The sequence below is a fragment of the Salvelinus sp. IW2-2015 genome, linkage group LG1 (genome assembly GCF_002910315.2).
Source record: "Salvelinus sp. IW2-2015 linkage group LG1, ASM291031v2, whole genome shotgun sequence".
Classification (NCBI taxonomy): domain Eukaryota; kingdom Metazoa; phylum Chordata; class Actinopteri; order Salmoniformes; family Salmonidae; genus Salvelinus; species Salvelinus sp. IW2-2015.
In genome coordinates, this window is record NC_036838.1 from 29,625,575 (window position 1) to 29,645,820 (window position 20,246).

At 43.0% G+C, this 20,246-nt stretch overlaps 1 protein-coding gene across 1 annotated transcript in view; it reads right to left on the reverse strand.

Moving 5' to 3' along the window:
* The window catches only part of LOC111964383 (F-box only protein 41-like), a 101,377-nt gene that overhangs the window by 69,713 nt on the left and 11,418 nt on the right, over positions 1 to 20,246 (reverse strand). Inside the window, exons 2-3 of the mRNA XM_023988274.2 lie at positions 10,620 to 11,519; positions 10,000 to 10,229 (exon numbers count right to left, since the gene is read on the reverse strand). Of these exons, the coding sequence (XP_023844042.1) occupies positions 10,000 to 10,229; positions 10,620 to 11,207 (818 nt within the window). The 5' untranslated portion in view covers positions 11,208 to 11,519. The remainder of the gene's footprint in view (positions 1 to 9,999; positions 10,230 to 10,619; positions 11,520 to 20,246) is intronic.

Sequence of the window (20,246 nt, forward strand, 5' to 3'; positions counted from 1 at the left end):
TTTAACCTTTAAAGTTGAAAGGCGCATGAGGTGAAACAACGCCACTGATCGTACCAGTGCATTTGTTATTGTTTTGCTGATGAAACGGAAGAGAGGAGCATCCAGCATTGTTGTATAGCAAAATACAAGTACATTCTTTGCTGTTCTATCACGCGTGCAATGATGTATTGTAAGATGTAAAGTACTCATTCTTACATTCACATAGGTTCTATTTACACACTTTACTTTAAATGTCAACCTTTTTTCCATGTCATTAAGGAAAGCTTTCACATCTCCCGTCAGTTGAGTGTCTCTCTCTCATTGGTGTGTGTGCGTGCGTGAACCCACTGCTTTAAGACACTGGCTCCTCCCTACCCTGACAGTCAGTAACGCTTTGCATTCTGGGAATGCTGCCTCGCTTGGCGCAGAACGAACCTGTTTCCACTGTAGCATCACATCGGAGAGCCATATTGTAAGCCGCCCTCCTCCCTCCCCCCTCCCTCTTAAGGGAATGAGTATGAAATACGTTAGATGAAATACGGTACTGAAATTGCACAGCATTGAGTGTGGCCTTTTGATGTTCTCACTAGGGGCTTSGTCATTCACTCAGCCCACCCTGGCTGGGTGTGGGGCATAAATCACAGGGACAGAAGCGCTGACCATGTATGCATGCATGTACTTATTTTCTTTGCATTATTCGAGGTCTGACAACACTGCATCTTTTTTGTTATTTTGACCAGTTGTCATTTTCTGCAAATAAATGCTCCAAATGACAATATTTTTATTTGGAATTTGGGAGAAATGTTGTCAGTTTATAGAATGGGTAAAATTAACATTTTTTTTTTTTTAAACATACCTATAAATAGTAAAACCAGAGAAACTGATCATTTTGCAGTGGTCTCTTATTTTTTTCCAAAGCTGTATGTATCAGTGGCAGTCATTAAATTTTWTWTTTWTTTTATTTCAGTCAGTTAAGAACAAATTCTTATTTACAATGACGGCCTAGGAACAGTGGGTTAACTGCCTTGTTCAGGGGCAGAACAACAGTTTTTTACTGTGTCAGCTCGGGGATTCGATCTAGCAACATTTCGGTTACTGGCCCAACGCTCTAACCACTAGGTTACCTGCCACCCCAGACAGAAAAAAAAAAACTGTATTTTTTTTTTTTTTTTTTCATGAGAACAGCCTTATTTATATTACAGCATACTGGATGGCTGTCATTCATATTCCATTCACCCAGTTCAATGTAACAGCGATAGGTTTAGCCTACTTGAATTGATAATCACATTTTCCCTACACCCAGGTTGCTACAACCTAGCCTATGAATGAAAGTTTACAACGTAGGAGCACATAGGTCGAGAGAAAAATTTGACACATTCAATTCCGCCTTGCACTCTTGCCCGCATCTAGGTGATATAGGGTGTAATCATTAGTCCAACAGTTTCAAACGAGTTTCTATTGCACAAATACAGGTATGTTTATCCCCGTTTTGCCTGTTTGCTTCCGTTTAAGAAACATTTAACAGAATCGGCGGAATGAATACATCACAGATCCCGCGTAAACACAGTTCCCTTTCATAGCAGCCACGTTGTATTCCTTCTCGCATCTACGCGCTCTCTTACTCTCATCTTGTCACTTCGCTGCACAACACATCAGCTGTATGTGAGCAGGCAAAAAAWWATTTCTAAGCCAAACCATATCATAACCGCTACACACAGCCTACATCGCTGCCACAATATTAGCTAAAGTAACRTCATAGTCAACATAGCTAATAGAACTAACACGTAAGTAAACCCATGCATTAACATTGGTGTGCAGTCGGTAAGCAGTTTAGCACTTACACAAAAGCTTACCTTGACTTGGAAGAGTTCTAGTGTTGTATTGGATAGTCCTAGCCAGCTAGCTAACATAGCATCCCTATGTTTGAGATGGGTGTTTGAGTAGGCTGAACTAGCTACCTGAATTTGCTAGCGCTCACTTGCTTCTCCTTCATTTTGGAAGACATTAATTTGTTCAAAACTGTTCAACAACTGTCTTTCTTGCTCTTTGAATCAACTACTCGCCACATTTTATGCACTGCAGTGCTAGCTAKAGCTTATGCTTTCAGTACTAGATTCATTCTCTGATCCTTTGAATGGGTTGACAACAGGTCAGTTCATGCTGCAAGTTGTCATAATTACTGTGCAAGTCTATGGAAGGGGGTGCGAACCATGAGCCTCCTAGGTCTTGTATTAAAGTCAATGTACCCAGAGGACAGAAACTAGCTGCCCTCCGGCTACACCATGGTGCTACTCTACAGAGTGCTGTTGCAGCTACGGTAGACCATTGCAAAAGTGTGTTTTAATCAATTATCTGGTGACGTGAAAATATTCAGTATATAGTTTTATCTAAAAAGGATCACTTTTTAAACGTTTAAACATTTTGTATGCATGCATGTTAAATCCTTAACAGCAGAGCAATTATTTTGTAAACAGCTGAAATGTATAGGCATTTCTTATATTACAGGCTTGCTTTACTACCTATTTCTGTTAGGGAATGCCTAATCTGAAGTGCGTGTGTGCAATATCTCAAGTTGCCCTTGCATTCCTTCTAAATAATAAAAATGTTTTGAAAAATATATTAACTTTGGCAATGGGTAAAGTCTACAAAAACAAAAGTCTGTTCATAACAAACTCTAGTTTTAGAAACAGACAACTGCATTGAGATCAGATGTTTCATAGATGAGAAAATGTGTAGAATGTCGCCCGGAWTCCATCTTGCTCCATCTTCTCCCACTGCCGGCCCTTCTCCCAATGACTTCCTCTCATTACCATGCCTCTCACCACCATTTCTACATCCGGTGAAATACCTGGCTCATTGTTCTACCAGTGCTAGTAGTATGTAGACATTTTGTTTAGCTTGCTACCTAGCTCTGTATAATATGAATGACACCGTATGATGACATTACTGTACTTTTATATTCGCCTGAGAGGGGTAAACGTTTATTTTTTTCTATGCTAAAGCTATGTGATAAGGCAAATGTTAGTAGTAGCTGTACCACTGGCTRTTGTCTTGCGGCTAAATCTATGAGTGTATAAAAGGAGAAAATAAACCATTTAAAATGTCTACACATGCTTGTGAATAGTTGCAGTGTAATACGGTGGATGAAAAGTTGCTTGTATAGTTTAATAGTTTGAATGCTTACTGGCTAAAGGCTATGATGATATTAATAAAAAAAATTGACCTGTGGCGCTAGAACATCACGTCACTATGTCCCCGATCCCCTCTCTCAGCATGTGACATTCTGTTGCTAATGCAAATCGAAAAGTTTATGTACATGCAATGTCATTTGAATTCCATTGTTTCAACCCTCTTCAGTCTAAATAAGCCCCTAGTTGCCCTGATATCTGCTACTACAACCCCTGTGGCTTTCCTCATGTCCCTTGACCTTCATTTCAGATCACAGCAGGAAGAGTTTAATGACTCTCCCATCCAATCAACTGCGTAAATGCTCCATGAACAGCCAATCATCACTGCTCACAGTGACATGGCCCAGGCTATTATTGGACAACTTTCATTGACCCAATGAAAGCACAGCGCTGGCATTACAATGCAAATGACTTGGGCAATCTGCTGCCTTTTACTTGATAAGATCAAAGTGGGTTATGAAAAGAACATCTCTCTTCCTGATTTCCTGGCACAATGTGTTAGGTTACTGAGTTGCCAAGCCAGTAAACCTGAATAAGTAATCTAATATAAACTCAGCAAAAAAAGAAACGTCCTCTCACTGTCAACTGCGTTTAATTTCAGCAAACTTAACATGTGTGAATATTTGTATGAATATAACAAGATTCAATAACTGAGACATAAACTGAACAAGTTCCACAGACATGYGACTAACAGAAATGGAATAATGTGTCCCTGAACAAAGGGGGGGGTCAAAATAACAGTCAGTATATGGTGTGGCCACCAGCTGCATTAAGCACTGCAGTGCATCTCCTCCTAATGGACTGCACCAGATTTGCCAGTTCTTGCTGTGAGATGTTACCCCACTCTTTCACCAAGGCACCTGCAAGTTCCCGGACATTTCTGGGGGGAATGGCCCTAGCCCTCACCCTCCGATCCAACAGTTCCCAGATGTGCTCAAATGGGATTGAGATCCGGGCTCTTCGCTGGCCATGGCAGAACACTGACATTCCTGTCTTGCAGGAAATCACACACAGAACAAGCAGTATGGTATTGTCATGCTGAAGGGTCATGTCAGGATGAGCCTGCAGGAAGGGTACAACATGAGGGAGGAGGATGTCTTCCCTGTAAGGCACAGCGCTGAGATTGCCTGCAATGACAACAACCTCAGTCCGATGATGCTRTGACACACTGCCCCAGACCATGAGGGACCCTCCACCTCCAAATCGATCATGCTCCAGAGTACAGGCTTCGGTGTAATGCTCATTCCTTCGACGATAAACGCGAATACAACCATCACCCCTGGTGAGACAAAACCGTGACTCGTCAGTGAAGAGCACTTTTTGCCAGTCCTGTCTGGTCCAACGACAGTGGGTTTGTGCCCATAGGCAACGTTGTTGCCAGTGACGTCTGGTGAGGACCTGCCTTACAACAGGCCTACAAGCCCTCAGTCCAGCCTCTCTCAGCCTATTGCAGACAGTCTGAGCACTGATGGAGGGATTGTGCATTCCTGGTGTAACTCAGGCAGTTGTTGTTGCTATCCTGTACCTGTCCCGCAGGTGTGATGTTCGGCTRTACCAATCCTGTGCAGGTGTTGTTACGTGGTCTTTAAGGGAATTGCTCAAACATTGGCACATTCTAAGATCCGATGATGGTCCGAAAACACATTACCCATACTTTTCCTTGGTCGTATTCTCGCGGGGCCAGAAACCTCAGAGATGAACTGGTAAACTCTGATTTACCATTCCAAGATATCCCTGCACAATGTGTATTCGCGCCCCCTACTGGATGGAATCTACAAGTGTAACGGCTGTGCTCAATGCAATGGCACTTATAAATGTAGATCCTTCACACACACCCAATCAAAGGTGTAATTACGTGCTCCACTAAGGCAGTTATTTATCTTATAAACTTGTCTTTCTGGTAAAAAATGATGTGGGTAAAACAAAGCGCGAAGTACGTCTCGGAGCATCGTTGCACCGTTAGGTGCAAAAACTCGACTTACCCAGTTTTTGGAAGAAAAYCACTCGATTTCGTCTATGTTATATTGGCATCGAACATGTCACCCTCCCTAGACCGACAGTTTGCTGTTAAAACAAGAGGCTGCTTGGATCTTTAAAGACCCTTGCTCCCTTCGGTCTCAACGTAGACTTTGATCTGAAGCAATTCTTGTGATTTTGCTATTGTAAAATGTTTGTAGGCTTATGTAGCCAAATTGTATCTATGATCGTACGCTATCCATTTATGTTTTTTGTATCCTATTTTAATATGAGAATTAACCAATGATTTCAGGCCACACCTGGCCATGATTACAGACACCGGTGTGTCTTTTGACACTATATAAATGAATCWWCCCGCAGTGTTTGTCATTATACCCTGATGAAGACAGCTTGTCTGTCGAAACGTTGGACATAAATAATTTTGCATCTGAGCTCCTAGAGTGTGCGGCTCTCCTTTATTTTTTTTATAGTGTTCCACTCCGCTAGCCAGCACCTCGCCTAAATAGGTGCCTTTCTTTCGCCTCTAGGTTACACGTGGTCTGCCACTGCAAGGACAATCAGCTGTCTGTCCTGTCTCCCTGTAGCTATGTCTTAGTACTCACAGTACGGACATTGCAATTTATTGCCCTGGCCACATCTGCAGTCCTCATACCTCCTTGCAGCATGCCTAAGGCACGTTCACACAGATGAGCAGGGACCCTGGGCATCTTTCTTTTGGTGTTTTTCAGGGTCAGTAGAAAGGCCTCTTTAGTGTGCACACACACACACACGTATATATACAAAAAATAGCAAGGAGCATCTTGAGAAGAGAAATTATGCCTAGGTTTTCAATTCCGAGCACACACACCCGTGATGAAACATTGAAATTACTGGGATGGCTTAGCTTAACTAAATATCACATTACATTTTTATCCTGAGGCAAAACTTTAGTTGCGTAACCCTGAAATTATTTATGTTAACGCAAATGAATCTAAAAGACCCTATTTCGGACTGTAGTGGCTGACTGTGTTGAAGTAAAGAGGTTGACTTTCTCTGCTTGCCTATTCTATAAATTATTGAATACAACCACAACCGCAATCGTGGTTGCTAGAAAATTATACCTTCCCTTGACAAGGAGATCTAATAACATTAATAATAACGCTTATATTAGGCCCATATATTGTCATCATTTTATGTAGAAACGGGCTAAACCAAATTTCAAGACACTAGACGGTTAAAAAAATATAAAATGATAATTTAATACGACAACTTGTATATCTCCCATCATGCTGAGAAGACGCCGCGGCCATCTTTTAGCCATCGTCAACCACACCGCTGAGTCATCTTTTGCGGCTTAGCCTGGACATTCACAGTCTGTGATGCACTTTTTCCATCTCTGCAGCTAGCCTACATTTCAGTGTCAGAAAGACCTTACCGTTGAGTTGGCAGCTTTTCCTTCCACGCAAGGAGGGCCAATGGGGCTGCTTCCCAAATGGCACCCTAGTCCCGATGTAGTGCACTACTTTTCAACATGGACCATAGGGCCCTTGTCAAAAGTAGTGCGGTGCATAGGGAATAGGGTGCCATTAGGTACACGACCAATGTCTTTGGCATAACGGAGAAAGTCAAAACAACTCAGACAAATGGTAGTTGTGTCTACGACCTTCGTAGAGGGTGCCTTAGCGACAGGATATTCATCACTCTTACAACATAGTCATTTGGCAGACACAAACTTTATCCAAAACCAAGTTAAAGCATGCATCAAAATAAGGCGGCTGAAACAACGAGAGCTTGAAAAAGCGAACGCATCTCAACCAAGATAAAAAAATATATATATATATACTTTAGTAAAACTTTTCAAAATTGAGTGATATTACCACTGTGCTGGGATAGTCCCATCTCTTAATACCTGAGATGTTGGCCTTGGGCCTCTACTCTCATATACCGACACTGGCAGGCTGTGTGTGTTTTTGGTTTTACTATCCTTGTGGGGACCAGAAGTCCTCACGTGTGTGTGTATATGCGTGTGTTTTTACTATTCATGTGGGGACCAGAAGTCCTCACGTGTGTGTGTATATGCGTGTGTTTTTACTATTCATGTGGGGACCAGAAGTCCTCAAGGATAGTAAAATAAGGAAACTTATTGCAAGTGGAGCCATTTCACCAGTCCCCACAAGGAAAAAGGCTATTGTAGGCTTAGGGGTTAGGTTTAGGGAAAATAGGACATTGAATGGGAATCATTTGTTTGTTCCCCACATTGAAACTGTGCGCGCGCTGTGTGCAATGGTATGTCCGGTGCGATGGCAGTAATGTGGCCATGATGACCTCCCAGGCCTTGCTCTGAAGAGTATCTATCCGTCTACCTATTATCTAGCCCTGATCAGCAGACTAACTGCTGAGTTAGAGAGGGAGGGGTAAGCACAGACAGAAAGAGGAAGAGGTTGCATTAACATCCTACACTGTGCAATGATGCTCTGTGTGCCTCTTCTATTAACGTTCCAATGCATCGTTAATGCTAGCTGAGCTGAACTTACAATGCCAATCTTTTTCATTTAAAATCAGGGAGTCAATCATTGACTGGTGTCTCTTACAAGGGAGCCCTGCATATACAATTTCATAAAACACATCAACAATCAAATACAATACAAAGCTCAACATATATTGGACAGACAAACCTAAATATACACAAAACAGTCAACAAAAACAAACACATTCGTCATGATAAGAATCCTCTGTTCACTGCCTGAACTGCCCAAGGGACACTAAAGCATTTACTCTAAATGTATTTCGGAGATCATTCCAGACATGTGGAGGAAGAAAACAAAAAAAAAGGTGACTTACCTAACTTGTAGACACCAAAAGGAGTCTCCAGAGTTATCAAACCCGTTCACAGGGTTGGTTAACTTGGCATTTTAAAATCTTAACATTGAAGTCCGGTAAGTCGGAAGCTTTGTGGAGGAAAGAGCGTMGTGACGTGATCTACTAGACTTCAAAAGAGGTGCAGACAACCGTCTGGTAAAGAACACAGTGATGAGTAATAAAACTATTTCCCGTGATAAAGCAAAGGGCACGTTGAAAAACGACACCCGGGGGTTTAAAAGTAGAGGCAGCTGCACTTTGATGAAACGGTTTCACCCTAATCAAGAACAGGTAGAAAGGATGACTGCACAATCTGCTTCCTGCTGACTAGACACACGATATCTGTTTCCCGTAAAAATAGCCCGCTTTCAGTCTTGGTTTAACAAGCTCATTCGTATGTTTTATAAACTGTAAATCGTTACAGAACCATCCGATGACTCAAGACGTAATCCATCTAAGTGAGACAATCTTACTCGCATGAAACAAACCCTACAACTGAACCACCACAATAAAGTGTGCCAGCTATGCTCACATTCCCCCATTCCCCCATTCGCCCTGAATTAACTAAGTGTAATGACTATGCCTTGTTGAAGCTGCCCCAAACACAGTAGGCCAGGTGGTTTGAGCCTTTGGGATACCGGTCCAAATTGTCGCCTATTGGCCAGATGTTGCTGTCCAAGCCCGCCCTTCAGCCTGACTGGCCAATGAGCATGCTGAAGCACTGAGTGACATGGAGACAGCGGCCAATAGGCACGCTCCAGGCACTGAGAGTTATGGAGACGGCAGCAAGGCCACATCTGGAGGACCGGACGTCCACAGAGAATCACACCATCAAAAGAGAGAGTGTGTGTGGACTGACAGGGAGAGAGAGAGAAAAAGGGAGAGGGAAAGAGAAAGAGAGCGAGAGTGGAAGAGAGAGCGTAAGAGAGCGTTGTACCATCCATGTCAGGGTCACTGTTCTGTTTACCCTCAGAGTTCAGCCATGCGTCAGTAACACTGACACAGCTGTGGACAACTGTGTGAACAGGGAGAGAGACCAAAGCACCCAGCAGCCATCATCAGCTGTGAGTTATCCACAAGGGTCCAGGCAAACACACACGGAGTTACGGACACAATCATCACAAAGTTAAAGTCAAACAATGGGATGCCTCCCGACTGTTTGGCAGGAAAACCAGGGTCCAAACCTTCTCGGTATGTGGCACTAACAGCAGCTTCTGTATATTGACTCACTTATCCCACAAGGGTCCAGATAAACAAACTCACACAGGGATATCACAGCCACTAAGAATATACTGTWAAGCTAAACCTGTACAGTATATTGTCTGACTCGCAACAGTAAAGAGCTACAGTAGGTAAATACATTAAAGGTTTAGAGTAGGCCTCTATTATCAGACTCACTGCTGTTTGTGGGCGAGCTCATACTGTAGGGGTGTGTCGAGTAGTCGGACAAAACAAGTATCTTATTTACACATATAGGCCATTTTCCTACGATTCTGATCCGAGTATGTTTCTTTAAAAAATATTTTCCGGTTGGCAGCGCGCAACTTTCAATCAAGTGCAAGGTGCTAGATGGTCTAAAGAACTCAACTGGCTAGTTAGCCTGTCTGTTAAGAGAAAGGCGGGCTGTACGTTTACCCTCCTTCACCGATTGGATAAAGTGAAGCTGTGTTTCTCAGTCCACTTGCTTCACTCGCTCCTCGCATGTTTCGGTCTGATCATTTAGATCGCTGCCGCATCATGTTTGCCTACTACAAAACATCATAACTCAAATGGCGAGGACGTTGGTTAGCTTGCAAGCCATCAATAGGCATAATATCTAACAAGCGGACCGAGGGCAGAGAAAAAAAGATGAACCGCCGATGCACATTCTGACTGAGTAACAGCAAACTTTTCTGCCTGGCCCACTTGTACAAATACATGTATGGCCAGATTGGCACACCCCTATCCTACTGGTAGTAACAGTACAGCTACACTAAGCCTATACACTAAAGGTAAACCGCCATATTGTGTGACTCACTGTTGTTTGTGGGTGAGCTCCTCCTCCTTGCTGACCAGGTCCTGCTTGAGGTTGGCCAGCATCTCCACCGAAACGTCCACCTGGCGGGAGAGCTCCGACGCCTTGTCCTCCAGGTCCTGTTTCTCCTGGCCCAGCCGCTCGCTCTCATGCTTGGCCCGCTCCAGCTCGCCGCTCTTCCTCTCCAGCTCCGCCTGCAGCCGGCCCACGCGTGCAGCTATCTTCTGCTCCACCTGCAATGGAGGAGGGATTTTGGTTCCAGTCCAGTGGTGGTGATGGGAAGTACTTTCTGTTTGAGTTTCTTGGTACATATGTAAAAAAACTGATTTTAAATTATGGAAAAAAGGGGAGAAAATACAAAAATATGTGTTTTACTTTTCTCTTCCAAAGAGGGGTAGTGGTGGGAAGAAATTCAATTAAATCAGTGTTTCCCAAACCTCTTAAGTATTCTCAGCAGTTCCACATTAGTATTCCAGAACTAGCCTGATTCAATTAATGAGCTTAGTGGCCTTGGTGATTAGGTGTGGTAGTACTGGTATACATTGAATAAGTGGAATGGCTCGGGGCACTCAAGGAGAAGTTTGGGAAACACCAAAATAAATAAGTAAGATGATAACCATTACCTCCTCTGAGAGTTTCTCCAGCCTCTCGTCCAGCTCCAGACGCTCAAAGGCTCTTGCCTTCAACCTGGCCAAGCCCTCCTCATAGGCCGCCTCCACCGCGCTCGCAGCCACATTCGCCGCCACTGCCACGGCCGTGCTTTGGTTGCCGTGGGGGTCCCCGGCTGCGCTCATGGCTTTCTTCACAAAGATCTCCCCCAGGGGGAACTCTACACTGGGGATGTAGCGAGCCGCGGCGTTGGAAGTAGTGGATAAACCGCCGAGGTCGTCCGGGCAGGGAAGCTCGCGGCACGGGAAGCGGCGCTCCTTGAAGTCCCTGAAGGCGGAAGACCGGAGTTGAAGACCGTCGAAGGGGTCGTTCACGTTGTTGCTGCGGTTAATGCCGGGGACAGAAGGAGCGAGGAGAAGGTCTCCGTCGGCCACCAGGGGGAGTAGCGCAGCTGCGTCGCACACACTGTTGGACTTGGAGAGCACGTAGAGCGTCTCGTAGGTATGGTTGTACTCCAGATGGGCACGGAGGGAGGACAGCGACCGGAAGCGCTTGTGCTCCCCGCAACGAGGACAGCGGTAGGGCAGGTCCAGAGAAGCCATTCCGGGAGAGGCCGCCGGGGGGGGGGCCTCACGGGGCACAGCGGCGCCGATACGCCGCAGGCTTTTCTCTCACCAAGTACTGGGCGGATCCTCTCATGGTACAAAAATGGTGGTGGCGAGATGAGGGTGGCGGTGGGAGTTAGATGAGGGCGAGAAGGAAGAGGGATGTCTGAGGGAGGCGAGAAGACGACCAAAGGCCATTCACGCCAKCACACATACTGGAAGTCTGACACACACAGATTCAGAAACTTCTTAGGTTGTTGATTTGTTCCTCTTGTCACCGTTACTTCTGCCTCACCATTACCTTTGGCCCTGAAAGAAATAGCGAAAAAGAGTTGACATTATTTTCATTACTTATATAGACAACACTTTTTKGCCTTGGAATGTATGGTGCAAAAACTAAAAACAAGTGAGCATCTACTGCATCTAGCATGAGAGCTACTTTAAAAAAATATATAACACAGCCCGAGCTACTCTTTTCTTCTAGCTTAAAATAGGCAGTCTTCTCTTCTCCTCTGCAACTCTTCCCCAGCTCCTTAGTGCACTACTACTACTACTGTCTCTTGTACATTAGGTGTTATTTCTTTATACCTGGTAAAATGGTTAATAAAAAAAACTTATTTTTTYCCCAAATGATGTTCAGATGTATTTCCTTGTTTTAGATTATACATTTTTACTCAACATTACAATTGTTCATAGCGAAACAACGAAATTGGATGTTCTGAGTGGATGTCATCGCTTAAATCATTAGATGGTAATTCCTCAGTGCAGAAACAATCTTCAGATAATGTTTTTATCATTTATCTGCAGATGATGTATCGAGCTCCAAAAAAAGAATAGTAAAAGTAAGCAAACCAGGGAGTCAAATTTACATCTTTCACATATGGGATTTGACGTTCACCAAAAAGAGCCGTTCAAAACGAGCAGCTTGTTCGCAAACAACCCATCACTATTGGCTACACGCGGAGTGATATACAAACGCCCGCACCACACAGACAAAAAAGGGGCAATATTGCTGGGAATTAAGTGGCAGATATTGTGTAAAGTATGGCTTTTTAAGCCAATAGTGGCAAACCAGGTGTGGGATAATGTCAATGTTGCGTTGACTAGATAGTAGGTGGGAGCTTGCAGTGTCTGATACTTGTGCGATTTGTTTAAGACAGTTTGCGGTAGAACACGTGAAAATTGCATGTACTTTCAGAATTGTTTGGCGAGCTACTGGTAGCTTGCGATCGACCTGTTGGAGACCCCTGATCGACTGAATCATTGWATTAAGTCATTTGAGTTTGGTATAGTTAAGATCTAACTAAAGCAATGGTCACCAACCTTTGAGTCAAGATCACCGAGTCAAAATGCAAGCTGAAATCTACCGCACATTTTTTTTTACATGAAAAAAACGTAAACCTACGCAACATTAACCAATTAAAAACAGCTTTGTGCAGTAGGCTACCGCCTAGCACATTATCACTGCATATTGGCTATGCTTGAATTGCCTTGCCAACGTTGTTCTTCTCAGACCATTTTTTATTTTATTTTTTAAATTGTAGGTATATGACACTGGTAATAGATCATGTGTTGTATTACATGTGAGGCACATCTGAGTGAGCTTAATTTTTTTTTTTWTTTACTGATGGCATCTGATGGTCAGTCTGAGGAAAGGGGACAGTCTTCCAGCTGATGGCGAAACGCAAGTCGCACTGCATTATTTCTGCCTCATGCACCAATTCATGTTGTTACTCCTATGACCAGAGAAAGTGAAATACTCCTCGATCAAAAAAAAAAAAAGACAAGCCTATAATAATAATAATGCGAGTTTATTAGAACCCTGCTCATTCATTGCAGCTGGTTGTAGCGTGAGTGGAATTAGGGAGAACGTGCATTTTATGATTTATATAAGTGTTGACAGTGCTGAATAACAACATAAAACATAAACTTACTCAAACAGCAGCTCTGCTGTATTCGTTGAGTCGCTCTTGTCATGGTTTTAAAAGTGTTTTAATCTCACAGTACCAATTTTACTTTGCGTTCGAGGCTTCTTTTACAGTCTATGGCTAGGGGAAACTGTGCAGATTGGGAGATCTGAGCTATCCGATTGGCCAGCTGTAGGCCTATAGTTCTACCTTCAGAGACATAAAATGGATCAAAATGGGAACACTGAATCAAGTGCAGGAAGGCAAGGCTTTATCGTTGTTGTTTCTTTACACAAATGTTTGGAGATTGACCAGTCCGCGATCGACCGGTTGGTGACCACTGAGCTAAAGCATAGCACGCTAATTGAAATACAGCCACAGAAAGCACTGATGCATTCACAGGTTTCCTAAAATAACAAATCTGCATCTCAGCCCACAAAAGGTGCTTGTTTGAGTCTGATGTTTGTTGATGCAATGTGCTGCTGAGCCAACGCTGGAAACAAGAACAGACAGCACAGCAATGTGTCCCAAATGGCACCATATATGGGTCCTTTTCAAAAATAGTGCACTATATAGAGAATATGATGCCATTTGGGACAAGCATCGTTTTAGGAGGGGACRACTGACAGGCTGAGCTCATTTTTAGAAACATCTGACATTTCAGTGAAACAAGGTCGAGASACTGCCGAGGATGGAAATTGCTGCTGAATGAAATGTAATAATAAATAATTATCTTGCCCTACCCTTCCCCTTCAGTGCATTGGCTTATCAGTTTATTTATTACCTTTTGGTTAGCAATAAAATATAGAACGATAGACATCTTTCGATCCTATCCTCCCCCAATTATAGATCAGAACGAGATATGATTTTGTTAAAGCYATTTCACTAGACAAGCATTATCGAATGCAGCTCCATTTAACTAATAGCCTACAAGCTAATTCGATTATTCCTATACACATCAACGGATAAGGGTTTTATAACAGCTAAGTGACCCCAGAAACACACAGACCAGATGGACACTGCCCGCTTTAACAGATGCAAGTAGTGGAGAGAAAAAAGTAAAAAAAATGTATCGGAAACTCGTGCCAGATTCTCTTTGTGTATGGAACGGAGAGTCTTTCTCTGCCCCCTTCCCCTGGGCTCATTCCCTTGCTCTATCACTCCCTCACCGTCTCCCTCGCTCCCTCTCTCCGATGCATTCTGAATGGATAGACGTCGGGAGCGGAGAAGTAAACATTGAGCAGATTAGTCTGTTTATTTCTGTTTACCGCCGTCCTCGCTCGCTACATCTTCAGGGCGACCACGCTAAGTAGCTAACAATGAAGTCTTGAGGGTCGACCCGGGATGCATGTCTGGTTTACCCCTGCCGCCACTGTCAAAGCCTCACAATTCTGCTCACTTTGTGGTCGTCTCACTCGACCCAGTTTTTTTTCTTCTCTTCTTTCTGCCCTTCCTTTGCTTCCTGATTCCGCCTGTCAAAGTCATCGCAAATCTAGCGCGGCCCGGTTGACAACGACCATAGGATTTGGCCAAAACAAAGAGCTGGGACCTGGCTTATTCCAGACAACGAGAGTTGATGAAAACAGCACCCAAAATGACAAAAGAACTTCAGACCAAGCACGTAAAATCTGATCCCTTTCCTATTGAAATGAATTAATTTTTTTTAAATAGCAAAAATGAGTTATCGTTCTTTTTTTACATCCGTTATTAGACAGTAGCAACGATGATGATTATGAACATGGTCTTTTGCCTGCTAATGCCTGCAATGCAGTGAAGAAAACGATATGACAACAATAACGTCTAATGTAACTGGCCCCTCTTTGTACAACTGGCCCCAGCTTGGCCCCCCCAGTTGAAATGGTCTAGAACCGCCACTGGTGAGTCCACCCAGCCATCTGCCAATTAGAGTTCAGACGCAGAGCGCGAGCAGTCGGGACGTTCACCGCAGGCAATTAACCTGAAAGTGATGCCCCTCGCTTAATGTAATCGAATTAATTCTGCTTTGCATTTGGTTGATTTTCCAGCAACTATTGTGGCGTCCCCTGTACCGTCTGATCTAATGAGTGAAGCACGTTTAGCTTCAGCGCAGATTGTCTGCTGGGCTAAAAAAGTCCAGCGTGCGAGACGTTGAGGTCAGATACTGTATAAGTAGTGGGTACTTGTACTGAGTAACAAGAAGAGACTGGCGGGTTAGAGTTTCAGCTAAATCAGATCTGACAGTATTGATTGTGGAATTGACTGGTGGCCTAACATCACTGTCCTGACTCAGGACAAAACTGCACATCATTGAGTGAAACAGCATATCCCACTGATACTAAGCACGGTTAAAACAACATTTAGCTCAAGTACATTTTTTAAAACAAACCTAAGCATCGATGCTAAATCTATTAAGCTTATAATAGATATGTTGAAACACTTAAAATCCTATAATGTTGTTGGCCACCTCTTYCTTGTTATTCTTTGGATAAATGCCACTGCAAACTACCATCATCCCCAATTTCAATACATGGTATAAAAAAAAAACAGAAAAATCCTCAGCCACATTACATAAAGTCTTATGAGGATCTGTTAATAGGCGAGAGCAACATTAGTGTGCTGCTGCCATAGAGACAAGCTCTCCCCCACACAACCCCCTGAAGCACTGCTAGAACTTCAACTCACATATTGCAGCGCTGACAAATCTTCATGACAGGCGAATCTGAAAATATTGTGGGCAGCACAGCYGACCTCTAACCTCACCCTAGCAAAATAGCTCATCGTGATGGCATGTCCATTTCCCCTTGAACAAATTGCTTTCGTTATGATTAGCTTGTGCCGCGTTAGTGGCTCTGCCATAGATGAGCATGACGAGCTGGACAAAGAAATCCCATCAGCGTGCCTCCCTATTCAATAGCTGCATGTCTTCCAGACACTGATCGTGTGCGTTACAGGTCTGAGACCCAGCGAATTAGGCAGAGTAGGCATTCAGTGGAGGGGGATTAGGCATGAGGCTCTACAATGCTTATTAACATACCAAGCGGGTATGATAGTAGGCATAATAGCCTGGCACAGACACGTCCTTACTCAGCTCAGAAGTGTTCTCATACACCGCGATCCCTAGACCAGTGCCTGGGTTCAAAAAGTGTTTGTTGTCTTTCAAATACTTTTGAGGTGTTCACCTGAGCTTGCCTGGAGTGCCAGATGGGCAGGGTTTGCATTTTTGGGACTATTCTATTAGTCCATTTCTGCCAGGTAATCKCAATAAGTTTTTGAAAGAAGAAAAATTACAATTTGGAGGTCTGGATCTGAGGCGCTGTGTTGTGTTCCCTATAGACTAAGTAACAATGGAGAAACAAATGCACTATATGGCTGCGACCCAATTCTCCACCTTTCTCCWGAAGTGTGCACTTTCTTGCATGGATTTAACAAAAATGGTGGAAACTCCCACCTTCCAATGCACACCATTTCATGCTTTTAAATCCATGAAAAGGGAATTCCCAAGGGCACACTTCTGGAAAAAGAGTGGGAAATCGTCTAGAATGGGAAGAGCACTGCCAGAGTATAACGCTCATTAAACCAGGAAGGCCATGGTCAGAGACGATAAAAGACACACCCAGAGAGATTTAATTGGCCAATTGGGTGGGAAGGAAGTGAAGCAGCTTGTCAGTCACGTGTCACTTCCTTTGACAGGAATGCAAGTGGTGGCGTCCCACTGGCCTGCTCTCACAGTAAGAACCCACTTGGATGTACAGTACTGCTGTAGCATACATACACACGTGCCACGCACACCGGTACGGTTTACCCACACTTTTTCTTGACAAAAATAGCCCCCTCTGAAGCATTCTCCTCAATAACTGACTGTGTACACATCCAGTTCCAAACAGAACAGGAGACAGCGCATCAGATTGCTTCATCTCTAATGACACCACAGGGAGAATCCTGTCGATGCAGCGTTTACCTCAGTCAAGCATAAACACACTCAAGCTGTAGCCCACTCACTGCCTGCAAGATCCCCCACCTGCCTGCAGTACATGCAATAGTCATATACAGACCTGGGTTCAAAGAGTATTTGCTATTGTTCATATACTTTAGCTTCAACAGGTGTCTCCAGTTTTGTTGACATATTGCCGTTGGTGACGTATCCCCTTTCCAAACATACCGAGTTTGCCAATGGAACAGTCACAGAAGTGCAAACCCCACTGCACTTGGCACTTCAGGCAGGTTAAACAGGGTATATGAAAGAATGCAAATACTATTTGAACCCAGGTCTGGATGAACGGTATACCACTGTTAGGGCTGTGACATAATTGAATAACCATGTACCTGACAGTCATGGATGAAGAGACTGTCATGAAAATAAAATACCCATCAAAAATAGGCCTACATTCATTTTTGTATTGTAGATAAACTTGACCTAATAACGGGAGTGTTCACTTATGATTATAAGTATGGTTGCACATTTTGGGGAATATTCAGAGATGGAAACTTTCCATGGGAATTAACAGAAATATATGCAAATTAATACCATTTAAAATSTAGATGTTTTTTTGCATTGGATATATTTACCATATCATTATGGACACAGAAACATAAGTAGACATAATTGCAAATTATTAAACCCTTCCATAGAATTTTTTTTAAACAATTTAGTTACGAATTGAACTTTAATTAAATGAGTTGACTCTTCACATGGGATGATTTCACTAAACAACAAAASGGAATATTGAATGATCCATCGCATCTCCCAAAAACGTTTTCAACATGCATCTGTAAAATGATAGTCTAGAMACTAAAGCTTTGGTTGTCTTCCTCTCATGCTTCCATGTCTTCTCCCTGGACCTACTCRATGTCCACGTCTTGAACATCAAACTGAGGCCTCATCTTCACTGTCACTCTCCAACCTTGCTGAGGATGGCTCGTTGTCATGCTCAAAAAGCCTCAAATGTACAGATAAATAAATAACACGGAACCGAAACCGGCTGCGCACGTGCGCCATCGTGCATGAATGTATTTTGTCCCCCTACACCAAACGCGATCACGACACACAGGTTAAAATATAAAAACAAACTGAACCAATGACATTCATTTGGGGACAGGTCGAAAAGCATTAAACATGTATGGCAATTTAGCTAGTTAGCTTGCTAGTTAATTTGTCCTATTTAGCTAGCTTGCTGTTGCTAGCTAATTTGTCCTGGGATATAAACATTGAGTTGTTATTTTACCTGAAATGCACAAGGTCCTCTAATCCACACATAAAACGGCCAACCGAATCGTTTCTAGTGATCTCTCCTCCTTCCAGGCTTTTTCATCTTTGAACTTATAGTGATCGCATCTACACTTTCATAGTATTACCACGACGACCGGCAAAACAGTTGGTCTTTCAATTACCCACGTGGGTATAACCAATGAGGAGATGGCACGTGGGTACCTGCTTCTATAAACCAATGAGGAGATGGGAGGCAGGACTTTCAGCGAGATCTGCGTCAGAAATAGAAAGGAGTTCTATTTTAGCCCTTGGCATCGCAGACGCTTGTTGGTGCGCGCGAGCAGTGTGTGTGCAATAAATGAATAACATGGATTTCTAAATTTATTTTTGCGACGCTCGCGCACGCGACGTGTCCGGTCTGGTCAGCATGTAAGCAGTTAGATTAAACAACTCCTTTGTAATATATATTTTTTTATTTTTATAAAACATGTATGGAAACAGGTGAATTAACACTCAGCAGGCTCAAGCAAGCTAAAACCCACATGGTAGCAAAAACTACCCAGTAGAAATTAACAAGTTAGAAATTATTTAAACAGACTTTGCTGTAGGCTACTACTTACTAGTTACCAAAAACGAATCATATATGTCATAAAATATATTCACCCCACCCAGTATTGTAATCAAAACTTAACCGAAAGAATGTAGTCCTTGGATCAGACAGTTTAGTAGTGTGGGCTCAATAGCATCTCATCTTATGGAAGAGTGCACTGTGCATGTGATGGAAGAATGCACTGTGCATCTTGATTCTCAAGATCTTGCACACTAATGAGATGCTATTGAGCCCACAGTACTAAACTGTCTGATCCAAGGACTACATTCTTTCAATGCCATTGAATTGGGGATAGTTTAACCAAAATATGCCACAAGACCTAGAATTGCCTTATGTTTATCCCACAAAAAAGGTTCACTGTTATAAGCTAACTTTTTTTGAGGAATTTAAGCAAAATTGCCAAAATTCCAGGGCTTAACTTCCTATTTTAAATTTCCGGAAATTTCCTGGAAAGTTTCTGACCCTTTTCAACCCTAATTATAAGCAATTGTTTTGCCAATATCTGGCATGGTATAGTTTGATACAGAATGTATAGACTGTGCTGCCCTCCAATCCCCGCAAAGTAGAATAGTAGCCTAGGCTATACAGCATTAGGCCGCAATACACTTTTATGACTGCCATGTGGTAGACTGCAGTTTGTAAACAGGCAATTTACCATTAATCCCTGTCATTTGGTTACATTTATGTTCATTTTACCGTTTCATTCTCGGAAGTGAAAAGTTATTTGCAGAGTTCACAACTTGCTACACTTGTGAGAAACAAGTGTTGGTTTATTTCATACCATCATTTACGCGCTCCACGTGAGCACGTGTCTGGTTTCTCTGTCATGTTAACGTTGACGGAGCGCACATGCCTGAACACGCATAGAAGTACCTGGCCTGCTTCTCGCAAATGTAGTAAAGTGCCCAACTGGGCTTCTCAGTTTTTTTCTTCACCTCACAAATTAGGATAGTTCCTCACAGTATTTGAAAAATCTTACCAACACTCTTCCTCTTGAAAATCAACGTTGCTAATAAATAGGCTATGGACATGTTGCGCGTATKTGTTTATATTTTAATGATTGTCAATTTAAATCTTCATACTATRGCATAGCTGTCCCCTTCATACTTTCCTTGTCAATTCATTATCTTCTAGGCTACTTTCAGAAAAGCCTACAAGTAGGCCTACGTTTTAAGGAAAGGAGACATATTTGCTTGTGTCCGACATACGCTGTTGGCTGTGATTAACTGGTGCTTTTACAGGGGAGTGCGTTTGAGTTTCCTAAAGTAGCCTGGGTGAACTCCATCTCTTTAATAAAAATCWAAACGCTCCTGTCATAATTTAATCTTGTAAAG